This window comes from Malania oleifera, chromosome 4 (assembly GCF_029873635.1).
Source record: "Malania oleifera isolate guangnan ecotype guangnan chromosome 4, ASM2987363v1, whole genome shotgun sequence".
NCBI classification, from domain to species: Eukaryota; Viridiplantae; Streptophyta; class Magnoliopsida; order Santalales; family Ximeniaceae; genus Malania; species Malania oleifera.
The window spans coordinates 3,731,604-3,756,060 of record NC_080420.1 but is presented as its reverse complement, the minus strand read 5'-3'; the positions used below and the strand labels follow the sequence as shown (position 1 = coordinate 3,756,060).

General features: G+C 37.0%; 2 protein-coding genes across 3 annotated transcripts in view; one reads left to right on the top strand and one right to left on the bottom strand.

Moving 5' to 3' along the window:
* Positions 1-278: 278 nt before the first annotated feature.
* Positions 279-603, top strand: LOC131153990 (uncharacterized). The gene has a single exon (XM_058106438.1). It carries the CDS (start codon positions 310-312, stop codon positions 595-597), a length of 288 nt encoding a protein of 95 aa, XP_057962421.1. The 5' UTR covers positions 279-309; the 3' UTR covers positions 598-603.
* A 2,717-nt stretch (positions 604-3,320) lies between these two features.
* LOC131154335 (choline/ethanolaminephosphotransferase 1) overlaps positions 3,321-24,457 on the bottom strand; it is a 48,084-nt gene continuing 26,947 nt past the window's right edge. For both annotated transcript variants that reach the window (XM_058107032.1, XM_058107031.1), the window contains 5 exons: positions 6,117-6,175; positions 5,929-5,981; positions 5,510-5,582; positions 4,027-4,069; positions 3,321-3,688 (listed from right to left, as the gene is read on the bottom strand). In XM_058107032.1, the coding sequence (XP_057963015.1) occupies positions 4,048-4,069; positions 5,510-5,582; positions 5,929-5,981; positions 6,117-6,175 (207 nt within the window). In that variant the 3' untranslated portion in view covers positions 3,321-3,688; positions 4,027-4,047. The remainder of the gene's footprint in view (positions 3,689-4,026; positions 4,070-5,509; positions 5,583-5,928; positions 5,982-6,116; positions 6,176-24,457) is intronic.

The window sequence follows — 24,457 nt, the reverse complement described above, 5'->3', positions numbered from 1 at the left end:
TATATTTTAACACCGACATAAAATAGTGATCCACACCAATAAGAGTAGCCAGACATAAAATAATGATCCACACCAATAATAATGATATATAATAAATGTTTGTATTTTTTTTTTTTTTTGAATGAATTTCCTATTTGTATATTCTTAATGTTCAAATATAATTTTATCTGATTCCAATTGAATTTGGTTCATTAAAGAATTGAAGTTAATTAATATCCCTCTATGAATACCACTCATCTCTCCACTCTCTGCATAGCTCCAGAATACAAATTGAATAGTCTTCAGTATACACACGGCATTTTTCTGGAGATGGGCGGCAGCAAAGGAGCTGGTGGCGCTGGTGGAGGATCCAAAGGCGGTGGGGCAAGCAGCGGCGGTAGAGGCGGTGGAGCTGGTGGAGGAGCCAAAAGTGGTGGGGCAAGCAGCGGCGGTCGGGTTAAAGGTGCCTCTTCTGGAGGATGTACAGGATCCTATGGAGGACACGTAGACATGAAAGCTCCCGGTGGCGGTGGAAGCTACATCTCTAGGGATGCATTCGAGAGCAATCCTCAGGGTTACTTCTCTGCTCTTCATGAGAGTGGGAAGAGCGGTAAATGAAGGAATTCCAGATATAAATTACCTTATTATCATCTCTTTTTGAAGTTTTTGTCTTAAGCTGTACTAGCTTGGCATCTTCAGATGCAAGTTTTATCAGATATGGCTATATACATATATATCAATAAAAAAGTAGTTGCCACTATTTAATTTACTATTTTTCACCTTCATCCCAGAGGCTTTATAGTTACTCTATTCCTTGACAGGAATATCCTGGCTATCTAAAGCTCAACTTGTCGCAAACAAACTATAGAAACAATGTACAAGACAGCAGAGCATAAACAAAAGCAATGGAATATACAACAGAGTTAGAAACGTAACGAAGCAAATTATATGTATAAAATAATTTGCACTACTGCAAAATTTATATATGATACGAGGGTCATGAGCAGCAAAAGAAGATATCAAATGGGCATTGCAACCTACCCCTCGGCATACCTACGTAAATTACATATAGGTAGCAGTCCCTAAATTCAACAATGTAAGAATATTGCATCCGCCCAATCAGTGCTAATATTCGAATTGCCAAAAACTACAGTCCTTTCCATCCAATGCAGAAAAACCAAAACACAAAACTCACTTACCACCATTAAGCACATTTAATTTTATCTGTAGAAATTCCCACCTCTTCATATACATACAACCAAAGAAAATTATCATCAGAGCTAACCACACCCGCTCCATAACTTCCATACTTTAATTTCACATTATATATATATATTAAAATCCTAAACCAATATCATGTTTTATATAAACGGCAGACCTGTGCACAAAAGTCCGCTTATGTCGAGCCTAAGAAGGCGGCATATAAATTTTATTACAACCCCTTATTTTCTTGAATTATGGTGACCTTATCAATGCGCCAAGGCTCTCCTTCTGTCGCAATAGAACACTACGAATTTCCTCCCAACATGAGCGATGTCGAAGGCTATGGTGCGGCGATGGTGGTTGCATGCTCGATGCCAGTGTTACTGCTGGAATCTCACCGCCGAGCTTCTTCAACTTGTTTTTTACTTGGGAGCGAATTAGTTTTGCCAATAAATGATGGCCTTGGTCTGGATGATGTCCATGATGAGGACATCAACTACACCATCTTGCTTAATATCCTCATGATCTTCTGCTTCAATTTTGATGATACAGTTGAAAGAGAAGGAACCACGGCTTGACGCTATATTTAATCCAGGTCTGTTCTTGCAATGAAGAATCCCAATCCACCAGATTCGTTCTATAACTTTCTATTGTCGAACTCTCTCGACAAACTAGCCCACGGGAGACAGAAAGATTATGTTTGTGTTCTTGACGAGATTGTTGGGAGTAGCAAAATAAGATGTAATCAATAAGAAAATTTTTTAAAAAATATTTAAATTAATGATAAATATTTTTGCCAGTAATATCTTCAAAATTAAAAAAAAAAATGATAAAAAGTAAAATTTCAGTGTAACGGGACTAATGAGTCTATCATCTTTTTGAAGTATTTTTTTACTTTATAAGTTGCAATTTGAAATATCCTAAGTTAAAAAGTTTCGTTTTTGCTCGCCGAGATTGGTGTTTTTCATATGTTTTAAAATTTTTAAATATATAAAATAACCCACCATTGGGCCGGCATTTATTTTTGATTATTAAGAACTTCAAACAAATTATTAAACAAAGCAATTATATTTACACAAAAATCATAAATGATACTAGAAGGAGAAATTATATGGGGGACTTCCTCTCCACGTGTTCATGTGCTAGTTTTCTAAATAATACACATTGAAAATGGATCTCTCTCTCTCTCTCTCTCTCTCTCTCTCTCTCTCTCTCTCTCTCTCTCTCTCTCTCATATATATATATATATATATATATATATATATATATATATATATGAATGTGAGACTAATTTGTCACATCTAACATCTAAAATACAAACACCACTTGAAATAAGAAGTCCTCCATAAAATTTTCCCTACAAGAGAAAGTCGTTTTAAAGGATATATTTACAACCATACTACTAGAATGTGAGGACCAGTCACATTAAATCCGATGTACATACCTAGTACACCTAATATTTTTTTTCCTTGTCCAAAAGCATAAAGTTAAGTTCAAATTTTGCAATCAAGGTTTCGACTTCCAGTACATGCACATCAGCTGCCATTAATATATTTACATACATCAAAAACAAACAAATGGAAAAAAAAATGAAAATTACAACCAATAAAGGAAGTGGCAGCAGCTGGGAGAGTCCAAAGGGAATCGATTTTTAACCTAACTTCAAGTAGTCTGAGATTTCGTGGCTTCTAGCATATTTACATTTTATAGTTTCAAGCCATCTTACCTTTTGCGACTCCAAGTAGTCTTGCATTTTGGAGCTTCTTATTTTCTGTGTAGAGGTGATATAGATAGTTCAATCAGTCAATCAGTCAGGGTGTCCAACTTGGCCACCTTGCATCTTCATTTTTTTGCAGAAATTAAAAAGGTCATTTCGCAACAGCTTTCTTTTTCGTACCCTCGGAAGACGGTGAGTGATCTCTCACCATTGCCCTCTTTTCCATCACACCATACCTTCTTTTTCAAAATCTCATCATCAAAAGTCCCTTCCTTCCATCCATCATTTCAAAAAATAGCAAAACCCCAAGAATATAAATTGAATAAAACGAACACTTGTTATGACATGCATTTTAAGTTTAAAGACTGAGCTTTAAATTTGTATTTTTTCTACAACTAAAATTTACTTAAATTCACACAAATTTAAATTTAAGATCCAATTCTCTCAATTGCAATCCAACATGGTTACAATATCTCCCTAATGGGTTACATTGAAGAATTTTAAATGAACACGTACGGTATTAATGAGTTGCATCAACCCATTTCAAAAGCCTAAACCTGTTAAATTGGATTACACCTAACAGAATGCAAATCAAAAATAACTAGTAAACAATCAAAAGGTCAAAATTATAAAAAGATCCCACCAAAAATGCCCTGCCTAATCTATTACAACAGCTGGAGTGACGGAACCAAACCTTGTACACTGGCTCCAGTATCAACTCCACCATAAATATATTGAATCAAAAGAGATTGAAACATCTCAATAATCTTCATTTCCCCAGCTTGACAGCTGGCCACGCAATAAAATAAATAAATAAATAAAACAAAAATTAAAATAAAATAATGTTGTGATTGGGAACATGAATTTGAGATCTTAGATTTGGTTTTTTTGAATTTGAGTGGATTTGGACAAATTTCAATATAATTTTATATTATATTTTATCCAAATCTAAGGTTTATCCAAACAAAAATAAGCAGCAATGTTAAAAACATAAACAGGGATGAACAAACTACTCCAAGTCAATTTCAAAAAATGATGGCCTTGAGTTTGAAGTGGACCATGAATATAATCATTGATCACAAACCTAAAGCTAGATTTCAGAAAGTACATGACGTGAAAGTGCATACCTGAGAAAATATCAGCAAATTTTAAGCTTCTTTCCTAGTTATCCTGTCATTTTAAAAAGAGAATAATGTCAAACACAAATCCAAGCTTTGGAAACAATTTAAAAGTGATTTGTGAAAGCACAAACTGCAGGACAGGCAGGCTTGAACAAGGATCAATTAGACAACAATGCTATTTCATACACCATAGAGATGCCCGTGCAAAAGGGCAAATAGTATGTAGGGCATCAATAGTTGATGCTAAAGCTAGCAATGAACAAGTATCATAGCCCGTAGCATCAGTGAGACCAACTCAAACATTGAACTGGGCAAGAAGAAAGCATCCAACATGCTTTCATTGAATTTGGCAACTTCACCGAACAAATTTTCCAAAAAGTACATTTTATTGTGCATGTACTGTAACAAGATCACTGATTAAATATCTCTATACTTCAAAGAGGCAAACCCAGTAAAATTGTCTAAATTAGGAGAAAGCCAAATTACAAAATTAAAATTGTCTTCCAATACTCATAACGCAAAATCTACCAAATCCACACTGAGGGGGTGGGCCAGCCTGCAAGTCAGAAAGAAAAAAAAAAAAAAAAGAGGGGGGAAGGTTGGGGTGGGTTTGCAACGGAAAACGCAAGCATCCTCTCCACACTAAACCAAACCAAACCAATCCACCACCAAAATACCCCCACAAAAAAATAATAACAATAATATTTTTTGCCACAATTTGAAGGGCAGGAAAGCCAAACAACAACAGAAACAAAAACCAACAAACTACTGTGATCCTAGTTTACATCAACTAAATAATACCAGTACTGGTAAAAAAATTTCAGCCTAAACAAGATGTTTCAGATTTAGCATTTAAATATCTTCAGATATTTTACAAACTAAAGGAAACAATTTAGGCAGGCAATTGGCTGGGAAGATGGAGAAGAGATCTGAAGGAATATGTCTTGGAACCACACACTAGTAACGCAGAATAGGTGTGATGAAATAGCATATAAGCTCTATACTTCAAAGAGGCAAACCCAGTAAAATTGTCTAAATTAGGAGAAAGCCAAATTACAAAATTAAAATTGTCTTCCAATACTCATAACGCAAAATCTACCAAATCCACAGTGAGGGGGTGGGCCAGCCTGCAAGTCAGAAAGAAAAAAAAAAAAAAGAAGGGGGAAGGTGGGGGTGGGTTTGCAACGGAAAACGCAAGCAGCCTCTCCACACTAAACCAAACCAAACCAATCCACCACGAAAATACCCCCACAAAAAAATAATAACAATAATATTTTTTGCTACAATTTGAAGGGCAGGAAAGCCAAACAACAACAGAAACAAACCAAACCAAAAACCAACAAACTACTGTGATCCTATAATGAATTGGGGGAAATTTCACTACTTTATACCCCACTTTGATAGTAGACCTCCAAATTTGCAAAAAAACTTACTAGGAAAATAATCCTAGATCTACCAAACCTGGAGGATCAAATACAATATTTCTAACCTGAAACAATAGATCCCCAGAGCTGTTGTGATTTCATTAATGACTGAGGTGGCAAAGTGCAAATATAGTGCCCCTGCGGACAGCAAAAGAGATTGTCACGAGAAAAAACATTATAAATATAATGCGAATGCTATGATTATACCATTTCAGCACAACTCCAAATTCTAAAAACAAAAAATGAGACTATATAGCATCAACATCAAGCTAGTACCAGCCTAAATGACAAATAAGCAACAGTATAACACTAAATGTTTCATTTTATACTATTTTTCTTTTCAAAAATGGAAGTAAGAAAACAAATCGAGAGTTAATTTACGAATGATATTTGGAAACTGAATTTCAAAAATTTTCTTGAAGGAAAACAGGATTTACTATAATGAGAACATGCAAAATGAAATTAAGGGCAGAAGTCATCATACCTGTAAATACACAGTACCCAAGAAGAACCAATCTATCATCCACCAAAGGAACCCTGGTATGACATAAATTAAGAATAAAAACAGTCAAACAGAAGAAATGCATGAGCTAAAACAGGACCATGAGTTGAATTTACAGCAGTAATGATGCCCACATACTAAACTCTGATAGCGATTAAATTCTAACATACCCATCATTCAATCTGGCAGTGAGTGCATTTGCAATGGCAAAAGGGAGATACAATAGCGACTGTCCAACATGGCATGCATAGCTGTTAGTATTCCAGATTTCAACCGCAAATATACCAATCTTTTATCAAGCAATAATACAATTAAAGAAATTTTTCTAATTGTAGTTGTTAGAATCGTATGATTCTATTCGAATTGTACAATTCATAGGCTCAACTCAACTCAAATCTCATGTGTGAACCGCAGAATGCTGTGGATCATAGGTGAATCATATGATTCACAGTTAATCGTAGAAATAAACGAATTGTATGAATCGTATGATTCTGTTTGTCCTTGATCCAGTGGCATCCAAATGCTTCAAAACACACCCAAAAACCTCTTAAATTTTCTTCTTTCATTCCGCACAATGACATTCCATTTGTTGCTTATGTGAGTTTGGAAGAAAAGAAAAAAGTTTGTTGACCTCATTCTGCAACTCTGTTTTCTTCCAAAATTGCCACTGAGAAGAAAACCTGAGTCTGGACAAGAAAACCAGCCAGCCCTAAGATTGATGTGTGCATGTGCACACTAAAAATATTGTTATATTGTCACGGCATCACTAATATTTCTTTCTAATTTCCAATATCTAACTATCATGACCACAAAAAATTGATCCACGTCAAATTAACTAGGAAGCGAAACTTGAGAATAAGGGTTTTGAGAGAAGCCAACAGTAGGATTTTCACTTTTTATGAGACGAGCATTCTTGAATTTCAGGAACTATGTAAGGCATCACAGGAAGAACTTTTTCAACTGTCAAAGTCACATGTTGTCAAACGGTAATTCTGGAGATGCTTGCAGAAAATGTCAGACCTCTTTTGACTGTTACATTTGTGATTTCAAATTCAATGAAGTTTGCATCCAAAGTTGCAAAGGTCATGCAGAACTGATTGAGTCTTACAGTCAATTAATGAACCTCAATCATGGTTCACAAACACCACCTTAAACTTTGAATATTGGTGTGATTTTATGATTCCCACCATGCACAATAGAATCAGTAAAAAAAATGAATGTTTTAGCCAACAGTGAGACAAGCAATGAGAAGATTATAGAATTGATTCTTCGATCTATGATTAACCTTGAAACAATGGCACCATTTTTTAGCAGTACAATATTGCTACAGTATGTGTTTTGGAGCTCCAAAGTAAAAATTTTCAAATATCAGGAAATGAAAAGAACATCATCTTAGATCAAAAAATATTATAATAGGGCATGGTACTTTGGCAATGCATCTGCTCTTCAGTAATATAGCTTGCCAAAAGTCAAACAAAATTACACACCCTGTCAACTCACCATAAATAACCTTGTTTACATCAACTAAATAATACCAGTACTGGTAAAAAAATTTCAGCCTAAACAAGATGTTTCAGATTTAGCATTTAAATATCTTCAGATATTTTACAAACTAAAGGAAACAATTTAGGCAGGCAATTGGCTGGGAAGATGGAGAAGAGATCTGAAGGAATATGTCTTGGAACCACACACTAGTAACGCAGAATAGGTGTGATGAAATAGCATATAAGCTATATAACTCAGCTAGGCACAAGGAGACATTATCATATACACATGGTGTGCAGGATACCAAGGAATCTGAAGTCCTGTAAATTCTGTTTCTTCCCTTCTGTTATATGTAACAAATATGTAACCAACTTATTCTTTTTTATATTCCCTTTTTTTGAATATATATATATTCATACATCAATTCAATGAATAGCCGTGAGGAATTCTATTCTGCTGTCTCTAACATAAAATCAGAGCCACAGACTAACAGTCCCTCTGACCAAGATGCAGAGAGATCCAATCAATACAAATATAGAAACATATGTATAATATCTCATTTCATTTAAGATTCGTGCAGGACTTATTGCACCTCAAATGACATTAAATGAACGTTCATGTTCCAGTACATGGCAAGTCCAGGAAGAGATCTCCGACAACTTTTAAATGTCACATATATTAGCGACGCTCTTTAACAGTGTCCAACTAGCAATATGGTTGGCAATATATGATATTGTTACTCCCAAAAGCTGTGCTTTTAACATGACTTTAGGTGGAATTTTTGTGTTATGCCCGAACTTGAAATTATATAGCGATCATATGACATGATACTCATTGAATAGCGGTATGATTTAAACATGATATTGCCAATAGGATATCCACTATGCATATACCCAAAAACAAATCTCCGACAATGTTTAGAAAAGAGAACTCTGTTTAGTAGTGGCATTGAAAAAACAAATTGTAAAGAAGCAGATAATGACTAATAGCCAAACCAACAAGACTCCCCACCACGAAAGTTAGATTTCCTCCCCAAACAGCCACCAAGCACAAATGCTAAACGACTTCGCATTGATCGATAACATATAAAACCACCAGTTCGGAATCAATTCATATCTTGTCATAAGGTGGTTGTGCACATCAGTTTTGCGGATTATTTTCTTCCAATAATGTCAAAGATCTCTTAGATGATGATGGACAAAATGAGCAAGAGACGCAAAATTATAGCTCAAGTCAAAAGCAACAGAGAATAAGAATACAATGTTCATGTGTACTCTTGAGTACTGGTCGTAGGCTTCTTGATTGAATCTAGAACCAAAACCAAAAACTCAAGAACTATTGTACTTAAACCCGCTAGAATTGAAAAGATAAATGGATTGAAATGGAAAATTTTCGACACCGTGTATATTGAAAAAATAATATAAAATTTCGATGAGAAAAAATAATCATCTCAACAATCATATGCATGACGGTTGGCAAAAGAGTAGTCAAAAGATTTCCAAAAATAAATGTTATAATGGCCCAATCAAGTGTGAAAGAGAGAAAACCTAAACTATTTTCCCTTGAACCTAAGATTTGGTCTATTACTGATTTTTTCCACATTTTGCAAACTATATGGATCGTAAAAAATGATGCAAGAAGAACTTGAGTTGCGCTAGAAGCAAGAAAACAAGATAAAAAATTATAAAAACAAGTAGAAACCAAGCCACGAACAAAGTGAACATGTGTTCTCTTTTATTGATGTACAAATTTTAATCTATTTAGTCGATAAATTTTTTTTTAAAAAAAAACTGATACTTAAAAACTTCAATACAATATTCTAACAAAAGAAAATTAGAAAATATATATATTCAAAATAAAAAACTATGAAAAAGGACAGTCCGAAAAATTTAATCCCGGTGTAGTTGGACAGCTTGCCAACGCGCATGTGGTATTGAACTCCACCGGAAGATTCACATTCTGGTCAATCGTTTGTTCCGACTATTATACTTTTAACGATACCCACTAGAACAACTGCGACATTCAATGCATTAGCTAATACATAATTGTATTCCGTCAACAAAACTGAGCACAATCTATACACCACATAATCTAGACAAGTTGCTACAGCTCATGGCCAAAAATGAATGCCCCCAGCAACCGGCATTATGTTCACCCAAAAAATATAATAAGAATATAAATGGATCTTAACCATTTGTTGTTTGAAAATTTATGGCATAAAATCCGCACAACAAAGGTGCAAATGGATCCAATCAATACAAATATACGAACATTTGTATAATATCTCATTTCATGTAAGATTCGTGCAAGACCTATTGCACCCAAAATGACACTAAATGAATGTTCATGTTTCAGTACAGGACAAGTTCAAGGGGAGTTCTCTGACAACTTTTGAGTGTCACATATATTAGCGAAACTTTTTAGCAGTGTTCAACCAACAATATGGTTGAAAATACATGGAATTGTTGACCCCAAAAGTCGTGCTTTTAGCATGACTCCAGGAAGAATTTTTGTATAGTGCCCGCACTTGAACTTATATAGCGATCTTATGGCATGATACATCATTGGCAAGCAGTACGATTTAAACATGATGTTGCCAATATAATATCCACCGTGCATATGCTTAAAGACAATCGTCAGCACTATTTGGAAAAGAGAAGTCTGTCCAGTAGCGGCATTGCAAAAACCAACTGTATGGAAGCATGTAATGACTAATAGCCAAGTCAAGGGCACTCCCCACTACGAAAGTTTGATTTCCTCCCCAAACAGCCACATAGCATAAAGGCTAATCCGACATCATAGAGATCAAAAACGCATAAAACCAGCAGTCCGGAATCAATTCATAAATTGCCATAAGGTAGTTGTGCAAATTAGTTTCAACAATTGTTTTCTTCCAATAATGCCAAGGATCTCTTAAATGATAAAAGACAAAATGAGCAAAAGACGCAAAATTATGGCTCAAGTCAAAAATTTCCATTTCAATCCATTGATCTTTTCCATTCTAGCAGGCTTAAGTACAATAGTCCACGAGTTTTGGGTTTGCATTCTAGATTCAATCAAGAAGCCTATGACCAATACTCAAAGAGTATATTTCAAGAAGCCTAGTACTCAAGAAGCCTATAAATACTATATTTCATTATTGGAAGAAAACAATTACCCAAATTTGAGCTATAATTTTGCGTCTCTTACTCATTTTGTCCTTCATCCTCTAAGAGATCTTTGGCATTATTGGAAGAAAACAACTACCAAAACTAATGTGCACAACCACCTTATGGCAAGATTTGAATTGATTCCAGACTGGTGGTTTTATGTGTTATCGATCCTTATGATGTCGGATAGCATTTGTGCTTGTTGGCTGTCTGGGGAAGAAATCCAACTTCCGTGTTGGGGAGTGACATTAGCTTGGCTATTAGTCATTATATACTTCCCTACAATTGGTTTTCTCAATGTCACTACTAAACAGACTTCTCTTTTCCAAATAATACTAACGATTGGATTTGGGTATATGCACAGTGGATATCCTATTGACAACATCATGTTTAAATCATACTACTTCTCAATGATGTATCATGTCATAGGATCGCTATATAAGTTCAAGCTCGGGCACTACACAAAGAGTCCACCTAGAGTCATGTTAAAAACACAGCTTTTGAGGGCAACAAATATCATGTATTTCCAACCATATTGTTGATTGGACATTGCTAAAGAGCGTTGCTAATATATGTGACACTCAAAAGTTGTCGGAGAACTCCCCCTGGACTTACCCTATACTGGAACATGAACGTTCATTTAGTATCATTTGGGATGCAATAAATCTTGCACGAATCTTACATGAAATGACATATTATACAGATGTTCTTATATTTGTATTGGTTGCATCTCTCTACACCTTGGTTGTGCGGATATTATGCCCTAAATTTCCAAACAACAAATTGTTAAGATCCATTTATATTCCTATTATATTTTTTGGGCCAACATTAATACCAGCAGCTGAGGGCATTCATTTTTTTTCATGAGTTGCAGCAGCTTGTCTAGATTATGTGGTGTATAAATTGCGTTCAATTTTGTGGACGGAATACAATTACGTATTACCTAGTGCATTGGATGTCGCGGCTGCTCTAGTGGGCTTCGTCCAAAGTATAATAGTCAGAGGAAACGATGGCTAGAATGTGAATCTTCCAATGGAGTTCAATACCACATGCGCCTTAGCAAGTTGTCCAGCTACACCAAGATTAAATTTTTCAGACTGTCCTATTTATTAGTTTTTTATTTTAAATATATATTTTTTCTAATTTTCATTCTTTAAATATTTGTATTTAAGTTTTTAGGTATCAATTTTTTTAAAAAATGTATCGACTAAATAGAATAAAATTTGTACATTAATAAAAGACAACACATGTTCACTTTGTTCAAGCCTTGGTTTCTACTTAATTTTATAATTTTTTTAGCATGTTTTTTTGTTTCTAGCGCAACCCAAGTTCTTCTTGCATCCTTTTTTACCATCCATATAGTTTGCAAAATCTAGGAAAAAAAAAATCAACGATAGACCAAATCTTAGGTTCAAGGGAAAATGGTTTAGGTTTTCTCTCTTTCACACTCGATTGGGCTACTATAATATCTTTTTTCAGAAACCTTTTGACTACTCATTTGCCAACCGTCATGCATATGATTGTTGGGATGATTATTTTTTATCTCCTCTCAATTTTTTATTATTTCTTCAATATACATAGTGTCAAAAATTTTCCATTTCAATATGTTAATCTTTTCAATTCTAGCGGGTCTAAGTACAATAGTTCTCGAGTTTTGGGTTTGGGTTTTAGTTTCAATCAAGACGCCTACGACCAGTACTCAAGAATACACATGAGCATTGTTTTCTACTCTCTGTTGTTTTTGACTTGAGCTATAATTTTGCATCTCTTACTCATTTTGTCCTTCGTCATCTAAGTGATCTTTGACATTAGTGGAATAAAATCATTACCCAAACTGATGTGCACAATCACCTTATGGCAAGATACGAATTGATTCCGGACTGGTGGTTTTATATGTTATTGATCCTTATGATGTCAATCAGCATTTGTGCTTGGTGGCTATTTTGAAAGGAAATCCAACTTCCATGGTGGGGAGTCTCGTTGGCTTGGCTATTAGTCATTATATGCATCCCTACAATTAGTTTTCTCAATGCCAGTACTAAGCAGACATCTTTTTTCCAAACAATGCCGACAAATGTCTTTGAGTATATGCACAGTGCATATCCTATTGACAAAATGTTTATATCACATTGTTTCTCAATGATGTATCATGTCATAGGATCGCTATATAATTTCAAGATCAGACACTACACAAAAATTCCACCTAGAGTCATGCTAAAAGCACAGCTTTTGGGGGCAATAATATCGTGTATTACCAACCATATTGTCGGTTGGACACTGCTAAAAAACGTCGCTAACATATGTAACCCTCAAAAGTTGCTGGACAACTCCCCCTGAACTTGCCTTATGCTGGAACATTAACGTTCATTTAGTGTCATTTGAGGTGCAAAAGGTCCTGCACAAATCTTACATGAAATGGGATATTATACAGATGTTCCAATATTTGTATTGGTTGGATCTCTGCAACTTCTCTGCTAGCAACTTCTTTGCACACTACATAGCTCAGACACCGATTTCTAATTCTCTTTGGTACCCCGACTCAGCAACCACACACCATCTTACTAATGATTTCTCTAACTTGAATTTATCTTCTGAAGCATATGCAGGTGGTGAGACCATACGGGTAGGTGATGGCAATGGTCTTCTAATCGAAAACACCGGTGATACCTCCCTCTCCTTCAGCTCCTCTACCTTTCTTCTCGAAAACAAACTGCATGTTCTGTCCATCACGAAAAATTTAGTGTCTGTTCTTCAATTCTGTGTTAATAACTCCTGCTACTTTAAGTTTCACTCCACTCATTTCTATGTGAAGGACAAGACAACCGGGAAAATCCTCCTCATTGGCCCAACCAGTGATGGTCTCTATCACTTTCCTCCCACTTCAACCATCCCACCGTCTCCATCAACTCATATTGGCGAACGAGCCTCCATGAATCAATGGCACCGAAGACTTGGGCACCCCTCCTTAACCTTGGTCTCTCGTGTCCTGCGGTCCAAGTGCTTACCATTATCTCCTACTAACTCTATTTTTCAATGCTCCGAATGTCCCTTAGCAAAATGTCATCAGTTTCCTTTTCCTTCAAAATAGGTCAATTATACTCGCCCCTCACAATTGTTATGTGCTGACCTATACGGTCCAGCCCACAATGTCTCAAAAATGGCTAAAAATACTATATTTCATTTTTGGACTCTTTTACACCTTTCACTTGGATTTTTCCCATCAAGTTAAAATCGGATGTCTTCCAAATTTTCACCACTTTTTTACCATTCATTGAAAGCCTACTTAATACCAAGCTCATCACCTTACAAACAGGAGGGGGAGGTGAATTTCAACCTCTCACCCCTTTTTGCAAACAACTCAACATTACTCACATATTTTCATGCCCCCATACTCACCAACAAAATGGCCTCATCGAACGAAAGCATCACAATATTGTGGAAACGGGCCTTGCCCTCCTGGCCCACTCATCTCTTCCATTCTCTTACTGGGCCGAGGCCTTTGAAACTGCGATCTTCCATATTAATCTCTTACCCACTCCAGTCCTAAACAACAAATCACCCTATTCTTTGGTCTACCATCAAGAACCTGACTACAAATTTCTCAAAGTCTTTGGGTGTGAATGTTGGCCCAATCTCCAACCATATTCCTCTCACAAATAAAATTTTTGGTCCACATCATGTCTCTTCTTAGGTTACAGCCCAACCCACAAAGGCTACAAGTGTCTTGACCTAAACACAAATCGCATATACATCTCCCGTGATGTAATATTCAATGAATATTCATTCCCTCTGTCCAAATCTAGACCCAACCCACTATCTAATCCATCTCCCTCCCAGCCGGCCTCCTTACCCATCTTTCCTTCCTCAATATTGGGCCCACATCCAAACACTCGTATAACACTCCCTCCCATCAACCACGGCCCAACCCAATCTCCCTCCATCATCAGCCCAATACTCTCACCAACATCATCCCCTTCCTCTGAACCTTCCTCTGATCCTTCCAGCGAAGCATCTCCATCCCCAGTTTCGAATATCCTCAACCGACGCCTAATCCCACCTCGCTCCCCTATCATCACCCGATCCCACACATATTCTTCTCGTCCCCGAAGTTTCACTGATGGAACCGTGCTATACCCTACTCGAAATTGTCTCACTGTCTCTGCAGGTATACCAGATGATCCCTTAAGCTTTTCCGCGGCTATCAAACACACCAAATGGGAGGCCATGACTAAGGAATACGAAACTCTCATTCGCAATCACACATGGACTTTGGTACCTCCTGTACCTCACACGAATGTGTTGGGATGTCATTGCGTTTTTTGCACTGAAACCCTAGTCAATGGTTCCTTTGAGAGACGGAAGGCACGTCTAGTTGCCAAGGGTTTTCATCAGCAACTAGGTGTTGATTTCCATGACACCTTCAGCCCCGTCGTCAAACCCTCGACCATTCGGATAATTCAGTCCATTGTTGTCTCTCGTGGCTGATTTTTGCATCAAATTGACATTGAAAATGCCTTCTTACATGGTGTGCTCACTGATGATGTCTATATGCAGCAACCACAAGGATTTGGGGATCCCTCTTGGCCTTCTCATGTCTGCAAGCTTCAAAAAGCTATATATGGGCTTAAGCTAGCACCATGAGCCTGGTTTGCTTAGTTAAGTTCTTGGCTCCTTGATTATAATTTTATTGCCTCTAAAGCAGACACGTCTTTGTTTATTCTCAATTGCAATGACCTTCAAATGTATTTGCTCATATATGTGAATGATATAGTCATCACATCCTCCAAACAGGTAGCCATCACTGATCTCATTCATAATTTAGGACGTCACTTTCCAATAAAAGATCTAGGCTCCCTGTCTTTCTTTTTGGGTATTGAAGTTCATTACACCACTAATGGACTTGTCTTATCCCAATGAAATTACATCCAACACCTTCTCAACCGAAGCAATATGCTTCATGCCAAACCAATTTCCTCACCAATGGCTACCTCCCTAAAATTGTCCAAATCCGATACCCGAGATTTTAAGGATGTTTACTTTATATCACAGCATTGTGGGAGGTTTGCAATATCTCTCCATTACAAGACCAGACATCTCTTCCTCCGTCAACAAGGTTTGCCAATTCATGCATTCCCCCAAAGCACCTCATTGGACTGTCGTGAAGTGCATACTCTAATATTTGAAAGCCACCATAAATGATGGTCTATTTTTTGCATCCAAATCAAGGCTCACTCTCCAAGCTTACTCGGATACCGATTGGGGGGTTGTCCTGATGATCACCGTTCCACAGGAGGATTTTGCATCTACCTTGGCAAACACCTTATTTCTTGGAGCTTCAAAAAGCAACAAACTTTTGCTAGGTCTTCAACGGAAGCTGAGAACAAGTCAATAGCTTCGTCAGCAGCTGAACTAATTTGGTTACGAACTGTGTTGTGTGAACTTGGCCTAAACCTTTTTCAAGCTCCTACTTTACGGTGTGACAACCTAGGGGCAACGTACCTCTCTGCTAATCTTTTATATCACTCAAGAACAAAACATATGGATATTGATTTTCATTTTGTTAGAGATAGGGTGGCTTCCAGCTCGCTTAAAGTTTCATTCATTAGCTCCAAAGATCAAATTGTGGATGTCTTAACAAAAACCTCTGGTTGCTCACAAATTTCTTTGATTCTAGTCGAGTCTCAATGTTGTAGATACATCGTTGGACTCGAAGGGGGCGTATTAAGTTATATACCTCAGCTACACACAAGGAAACATTATCACATACACATGGTGTGCGGGATACCAAGGAATCTGAAGTTCTGTAAATTCTGTACCAAGGAATCTGAAGTTCTATAAATTCTGTTTCTTCCCTTATGTTATATGTAACAAAAAAGTGACCGACTTATTCTTTTTTATATTCCCTTTTTCTAAATATATATATATATATATATATATATATATATTCATACATCAATTCAATGAATAACTGTGAGGAATTCCACCCATTCTGTAGTCTCTAACATAAAATAAGAGCCACAAACTAACAGTCCCTCTGACCAAGATGCACAGAGATCCAACCAATACAAATATAGGAACATTTGTATAATATCCCATTTCATGTAAGATTCGTGTAGGATTTATTGCACCCCAAATGATACTAAATGAACATTCATGTTCCAATACAGGGTAAGTCCAGGGAGAGTTCTCCGGCAACTTATTACTATCACATATATTAGCGACGCTCTTTAGCAGTGTCCAACCAACAATATGGTTGACAATACACAATATTGTTGTCCTCAAAAGCTGTGTTTTTAACATGACTCTAGGTGGAATTTTTGTGTTGTGCCCGAACTTGAAATTATTTAGCGATCCTATGGCATGATACATCATTGAGAAGCAGTATGATTTAAACAAGATGTTGCCAATAGGATATCCACTACACATATACCCAAAGACAATCGCCCACACTGTTTGGAAAAATAAGTCTATTTAGTAGTGGCATTGAAAAAACTAATTGTAGGGATACATATAATGACTAATAGTCAAGCCAACGGGACTCCCCACCACGGAAGTTGGATTTCCTCCCCAAACAACCACCAAGCACAAATGCCCAACGACATCGTAAGGATTGATAACATATAAAACCACCAATTCGATATCAATTCATATGTTGCCATAAGGTGGTTGTGCACATCATTCTGGGTAATTGTTTTCTTCCAATAATAGCAAAGATCACTTAAATGGTGAAGGACAAAATGAGCAAGAAACGTAAAATTATTGCTTAAGTCAAAAGCAACAGAGAGTAAGAATACAATGCTCATGTGTACTAATCGTAGGCTTTTTGATTGAATTTAGAACCCAAACCCAAAACTCAAGAACTATTGTATTTATACCCGCTAGAATCAAAAAGATCAATGGATTGAAATGGATTTTAATGACACTGTGTATACTGAAGAAATAATAAAAAATTGAGAAAATAATCAACCCGACAATCATATGCATGATGGTTGGCAAAGGAGTAGTCAAAGGATTTCCAAAAATAAATGTTATAGTAGCCCAATCGAGAGTGAAAAAGAGAACCTAAACTATTCTCCCTTGAACCTAAGTCTATCATTGATTTTTTCCACATTTTGCAAACTATATGGATGGTAAAAAAGGATGCAAGAATAACTTGAGTTGCGCTAAAAACAAGAAAACAAGCTAAAAAAATTATAAAAACAAGTAGAAACCAAGGCATGAACAAAGTGAACATGTGTTGCCTCTTACTGATGTACAAATTTTAATCTATTTAGTCGATAAATTTAAAAAAAACAACCGATACGTAAAAACTTCAAGACAAATATTCTGACAAACGAAAATTATAAAAAATATATATTAAAAATAAAAAACTAAAAAATAAGACAGTCCAAAAAATTTAATCCTGGTGTAGCTAGACAACTTGCCAACGCACATGTGGTATTGAACTCCACCGAAAGATTCACATTCTAACCATCGTTTGTTCCGACTATTATACTTTGGAAGATACCCACTAGAGCAGCAGAGACATCCAATGCACTAGCTAATACATAATTTTATTTTGTCAACAAAACTGGACACAATTTATACACCACATAATCTAGACAAGTTGCTACAGCTCATTGCCAAAAATGAATGCCCCCCGCAACCGACATTATGTTCACCCAAAAAATATAATAAGAATATAAATGGATCTTAACCATTTGTTGTTTGAAAATTTATGGCATAAAATCCGCACAACCAAGGTGCAAATGGATCCAAACAATACAAATATACGACCATTTGTATAATATCTCATTTCATGTAAGATTCGTGCAAGACCTATTGCACCCAAAATGACACTAAATGAATGTTCATGTTTCAGTACAGGACAAGTCCAAGGGGAGTTCTCTGACAACTTTTGAGTGTCACATATATTAGCGAAACTCTTTAGCAGTGTTCAACCAACAATATGGTTGAAAATACATGGAATTGTTGACCCCAAAAGTCGTGCTTTTAGCATGACTCCAGGAAGAATTTTTGTATAGTGCCCGCACTTGAACTTATATAGCGATCTTATGGCATGATACATCATTGGCAAGCAGTACGATTTAAACATGATGTTGCCAATATAATATCCACCGTACATATACTTAAAGACAATCGTCAGCACTATTTGGAAAAGAGAAGTCTGTCCAGTAGCGGCATTGCAAAAACCAACTGTATGGAAGCATGTAATGACTAATAGCCAAGTCAAGGGCACTCCCCACTACGAAAGTTTGATTTCCTCCCCAAACAGCCACATAGCATAAAGGCTAATCCGACATTATAGAGATCAAAAACGCATAAAACCAGCAGTCCGGAATCAATTCATAAATTGCCATAAGGTAGTTGCGCACATTAGTTTGGGCAATTGTTTTTCCATTAATGTCAAAGATCTCTCAAATGATAAAAGACAAAATGAGCAAGAGACACAAAATTATAGCTCAAGTCAAAAATTTTTATTTCAATCCATTGATCTTTTCCATTCTAAGAGGTCTAAGTACCATAGTTCTCGAGTTTTGGGTTTAGGTTCTAGATTCAATCAAGAAGCCTACGATCAGTACTCAAGAGTATATTCCACGAAGCCTAGCGCTCAAGAAGCCTATAAATACTATATTTCATTATTGGAAGGAAACAATTACCCAAATTTGAGCTATAATTTTGCATCTCTTGCTCATTTTGTCCTTCATCGCCTAAGAGATCTTTAGCATTATTGGAAGAAAACAATTACCCAAACTAATGTGCACAACCACCTTATGACAAGATTTGAATTGATTCCAGACTGGTGGCTTTATGTGTTATCGATCCTTATGATGTCGGATAGAATTTCTGCTTGTTGACTTTTTGGGGAAGAAATCCAACTTCCGTGTTGGAGTGTGTCGTTGGCTTGACTATTAGTCATTATATGCCTCCCTACAATTAGTTTTCTCAATGCCACTACTAGACAGACTTCTCTTTTCCAAATAATGCTAACGATTGTTTTTGGGTATATGCACAGTGGATATCCCATTGGCAACATCATGTTTAAATCATACTGTTTCTCAATGATGTATCATGTCATAGGATTGCTATATAAGTTCAAGCTCGGGCAATACACAAAGAATCCACCTAGAGTCATGTTAAAAGCACAGCTTTTGGGGGCAACAAATATCATGTATTTTCAACCATATTGTTGATTGAACACTGATAAAGAGCGTTGCTAATATATGTGACACTCAAAAGTTGTCGGAGAACTCCCCCTGGACTTACCCTATACTGGAACATGAACGTTCATTTAGTATCATTTGGGGTGCAATAAATCTTGCACGAATCTTACATGAAATGACATATTATACAGATGTTCTTATATTTGTATTAGTTGAATCTCTCTACAACTTGGTTGTGCGGATATTATGCCATAAATGTCCAAACAACAAATTGTTAAGATCCATTTATATTCCTATTATATTTTTTAGGTCAACATTAATGCCAGCAGCCGAGGACATTCATTTTTTTCCATGAGTTGCAGCAGCTTGTCTAGATTATGTAGTGTATAAATTGCGTTCAGTTTTGTGGACAGAATACAATTACGTATCACCTAGTGCATTGGATGTCGCGGCTACTCTAGTGGGCTTCGTCCAAAGTATAATAGTCAAGGAAACGATAACTAGAATGTGAATCTTCCAATGGAGTTCAATACCACATGCGCCTTGGCAAGTTGTCCAGCTACACCAAGATTAAATTTTTCAGACTGTCCTATTTATTAGTTTTTTTATTTTAAATATATATTTTTTCTAATTTTCATTCTTTAAAATATTTGTATTTAAGTTTTTAGGTATCAATTTTTTTTAAAAATGTATCGACTAAATAGAATAAAATTTGTACATCAATAAAAGACAACACATGTTCACTTTGTTCAAGCCTTGGTTTCTACTTAATTTTATAATTTTTTTAGCATGTTTTCTTGTTTCTAGCGCAACCCAAGTTCTTCTTGCATCCTTTTTTACCATCCATATAGTTTGCAAAATCTGAAAAAAAAAAAAAAAATCAATGATAGACCAAATCTTAGGTTCAATGGAAAATGGTTTAGGTTTTCTCTCTTTCACACTCGATTGGGCTACTATAATATCTTTTTTTAAAAACCCTTTGACTACTCATTTGCCAACCGTCATGCATATGATTGTTGGGATTATTATTTTTTATCTCCTCTCAATTTTTTATTATTTCTTCAATATATACAGTGTCAAAAATTTTCCATTTCAATATGTTGATCTTTTCGATTCTAGCGGGTCTAAGTACAATAGTTCTCGAGTTTTGGGTTTGGGTTTTAGTTTCAATCAAGAAGCCTACGACCAGTACTCAAGAGTACACATGAGCATTGTTTTCTACTCTCTAATGTTTTTGACTTGAGCTATAATTTTGCGTCTCTTACTCATTTTGTCCTTCGTCATCTAAGTGATCTTTGGCATTACTGGAATAAAATAATTACCCAAACTAATGTGCACAATCACCTTATGGCAAGATATGAATTGATTTCGGATTGGTGGTTTTATATGTTATCGATCCTTATGAAGTCAGTTAGCATTTGTGTTTGGTGGCTATTTGGAAATGAAATCCAACTTCCATGGTGGGGAGTCCCGTTGGCTTGGCTATTAGTCACTATATGCATGCCTACACAAAAATTCCACCTAGAATCATATTAAAAGCATAGCTTTTGGGAGCAATAATATCGTGTATTACCAACCATATTGTTGGTTGGACACTGCTAAAAAACATCGCTAATATATGTGACACTCAAAAGTTGTCGGAGATCTCCCCTGGACTTGCCTTATGCTGGAACATTAACGTTCATTTAGTGTCATTTGAGGTGCAAAAGGTCCTACACAAATCTTACATGAAATGGGATATTATACAGATGTTCCACTATTTGTATTGGTTGGATCTCTTTGCAACTTCTCTACTAGCAACTTCTTTGCACACTACACAGCTCAGACACCGATTTCTAATTCTCTTTGGTACCCCGACTCTACAACCACACACCATCTTACTAATGATTTCTCTAACTTGAATCTATCTTCTAAAGCATATGCAGGTGGTGAGACCATACGGGTAGGAGATGGCAATGGTCTTCTAATCCAAAAGACCGGTGATACCTCCCTCTCCTTCAACTCCTCTACCTTTCATCTCGAAAATAAACTGCATGTTCAGTCCATCACGAAAAATTTAGTGTCTGTTCTTCAATTCTGTGTTGATAACTCCTGCTACTTTAAGTTTCACTCCACTCATTTCTGTGTGAAGGACAAGGCAACCGGGAAAATCCTTCTCATTGGCCCAACCCGTGATGGTCTCTATCACTTTCCTTCCACTTCAACCATCCCACCGTTTCCGTCAACTCACATTGGCGAACGAACCTCCATGAATCAATGGCACTGAAGACTTAGGCACCCCTCCTTAACCTTGGTCTCTCGTGTCCTGCGGTCCAAGTGCTTACCATTATCTCCTACTAACTCTATTTTTCAATGCTCCGAATGTCCCTTAGCAAAATGTCATCAGTTTCCTTTTCCTTCAAAACAGGTCAATTATACTCGCCCCTCACAATTGCTATGTGCTGACCTATACGGTCCAGCCCACAATGTCTCAAGAAATGGCTAAAAATACTATATTTCATTTTTGGACTCTTTTACACCTTTCACTTGGATTTTTCCCATCAAGTTAAAATCGGATGTCTTCCAAATTTTCACCACTTTTTTACCATTCATTGAAAGACTATTTAATACCAAGCTCATCACCTTACAAACAGGTGGGGGAGGTGAATTTCAACCTCTCACCCCTTTTTGCAAACAACTCAAAATTACTCACAGATTTTCATGCCCTCATACTCACCAACAAAATGGCCTCATCGAACGAAAGCATCACCATATTGTGTAACCGAGCCTTACTCTCCTGGCCCACTCATCTCTTCCATTCTCTTACTGGGCCGAGACCTTTGAAACTGCGATCTTCCAAATTAATCTCTTACCCACTCCAGTCTTCAACAACAAATCACCCTATTCTTTAGTCTATCATCAAGAACCCGACTACAAATTTCTCAAAGTCTTTGGGTGTGAATGTTGGCCCAATCTCCAACCATACACCTCCCACAAATTAAATTTTAGGTCCACATCATGTCTCTTCTTAGTTATAGCCCAATCCACAAAGGCTACAAGTGTCTTGACCTAAACACAAATCGCATGTACATCTCCTGTGATGTAATATTCAATGAATATCCATTCCTTCTGTCCAAATATAGACCCAACCACTATCTAATCCATCTCCCTCCCAGCCGGCCTCTTTACCCATCTTTCCTTCCTCAATCTTGGGCCCACATCCAAACACCCGTATCCCACTCTCTCCCATCAACCACGGCCCAACCCAATTCCCTCCATCTCCAGCCCAATACTCTCACCAACATCATCCCTTTCCTCTGATCCTTCCACTGAAGCATCTCCATCCCCTGTTTCGAATATCCCTAACCCACGCCTTATCCCACCTTGCTCCCCTATCATCACCCAATCCCACACAAATTCTACTCGTCCCCGATGTTTCACTAATGGAACTATGCTATACCCTACTCGAAATTGTCTCACCGTCTCTGCAGGTGTATCAGATGATCCCTCAAGCTTTTCTGCAGCTATCAAACACACCGAATGTAAGGAGGCCATGACTAAGGAATAGGAAAATCTCATTCGCAATCACAAATGGACTTTGGTACCTCCTGTACCTCACACGAATGTGTTGGGATGTCGTTGCGTTTTTTGCACTAAAACCCTAGTCGATGGTTCCTTTGAGAGACGGAAGGCACGTCTAGTTGCCAAGGGTTTTCATCAGCAACTAGGTGTTGATTTCCATGACACCTTCAGCCCCGTCGTCAAACCCTCGACCATTCGGATAATTCAGTCCATTGCTGTCTCTCGTGGCTGACTTTTGCATCAAATTGACTTTGAAAATGCCTTCTTACATGGTGTGCTCACTGATGATGTCTATATGCAGCAACCACAAGGATTTGTGGATCCCTCTCGGCCTTCTCATGTTTGCAAGCTTCATAAAGCTATCTATGGGCTTAAGCTAGCACCACAAGCCTGGTTTGCTCAGTTAAGTTCTTGGCTCCTTGATTATAGTTTTATTGCCTCTAAAGCAGACACGTCTTTGTTTATTCTCAATTGCAATGACCTTCAAATGTATTTGCTCATATATGTGAATGATATAGTCATCACATCCTCCAAACAGGTAGCCATCACTGATCTCATTCATAATTTAGGACCTCACTTTCCAATAAAAGATCTAGGCTCCCTGTCTTTCTTTTTGGGTATTGAAGTTCATTACACCACTAAAGGACTTGTCTTATCCCAATGAAAATACATCCAACACCTTCTCAACCGAAGCAATATGCTTCATGCCAAACCAATTTCCTCACCAATGACTGCCTCCCTAAAATTGTCCAAATCCGATACCCCAGATTTTAAGGATGTTACTTTATATCACAGCATTGTGGGAGGTTTGCAATATCTCTCCATTACAACACCAAACATCTCTTACTCCGTCAACAAGGTTTGCCAATTCATGCATTCCCCCAAAGCACCTCATTGGAGTGCCGTGAAGTGCATACTCAGATATTTGAAAGCCACCATAAATGATGGTCTATTTTTTGCATCCAAATCAAGGCTCACTCTCCAAGCTTACTCGGATGCCGATTGGGGGGTTGTCCTGATGATCACCGTCCACGGGAGGATTTTGCATCTACCTTGGCAAACACCTTATTTCTTGGAGCTCCAAAAAGCAACAAACTTTTGCTAGGTCTTCAACGGAAGCTAAGAACAAGTCAATAGCTTCGCCAGCAGCTG

Bases quoted from the DNA above. Each gene is read 5' to 3' on its own strand.
- LOC131153990 (XM_058106438.1), top strand. From the start codon at position 310: ATGGGCGGCAGCAAAGGAGCTGGTGGCGCTGGTGGAGGATCCAAAGGC.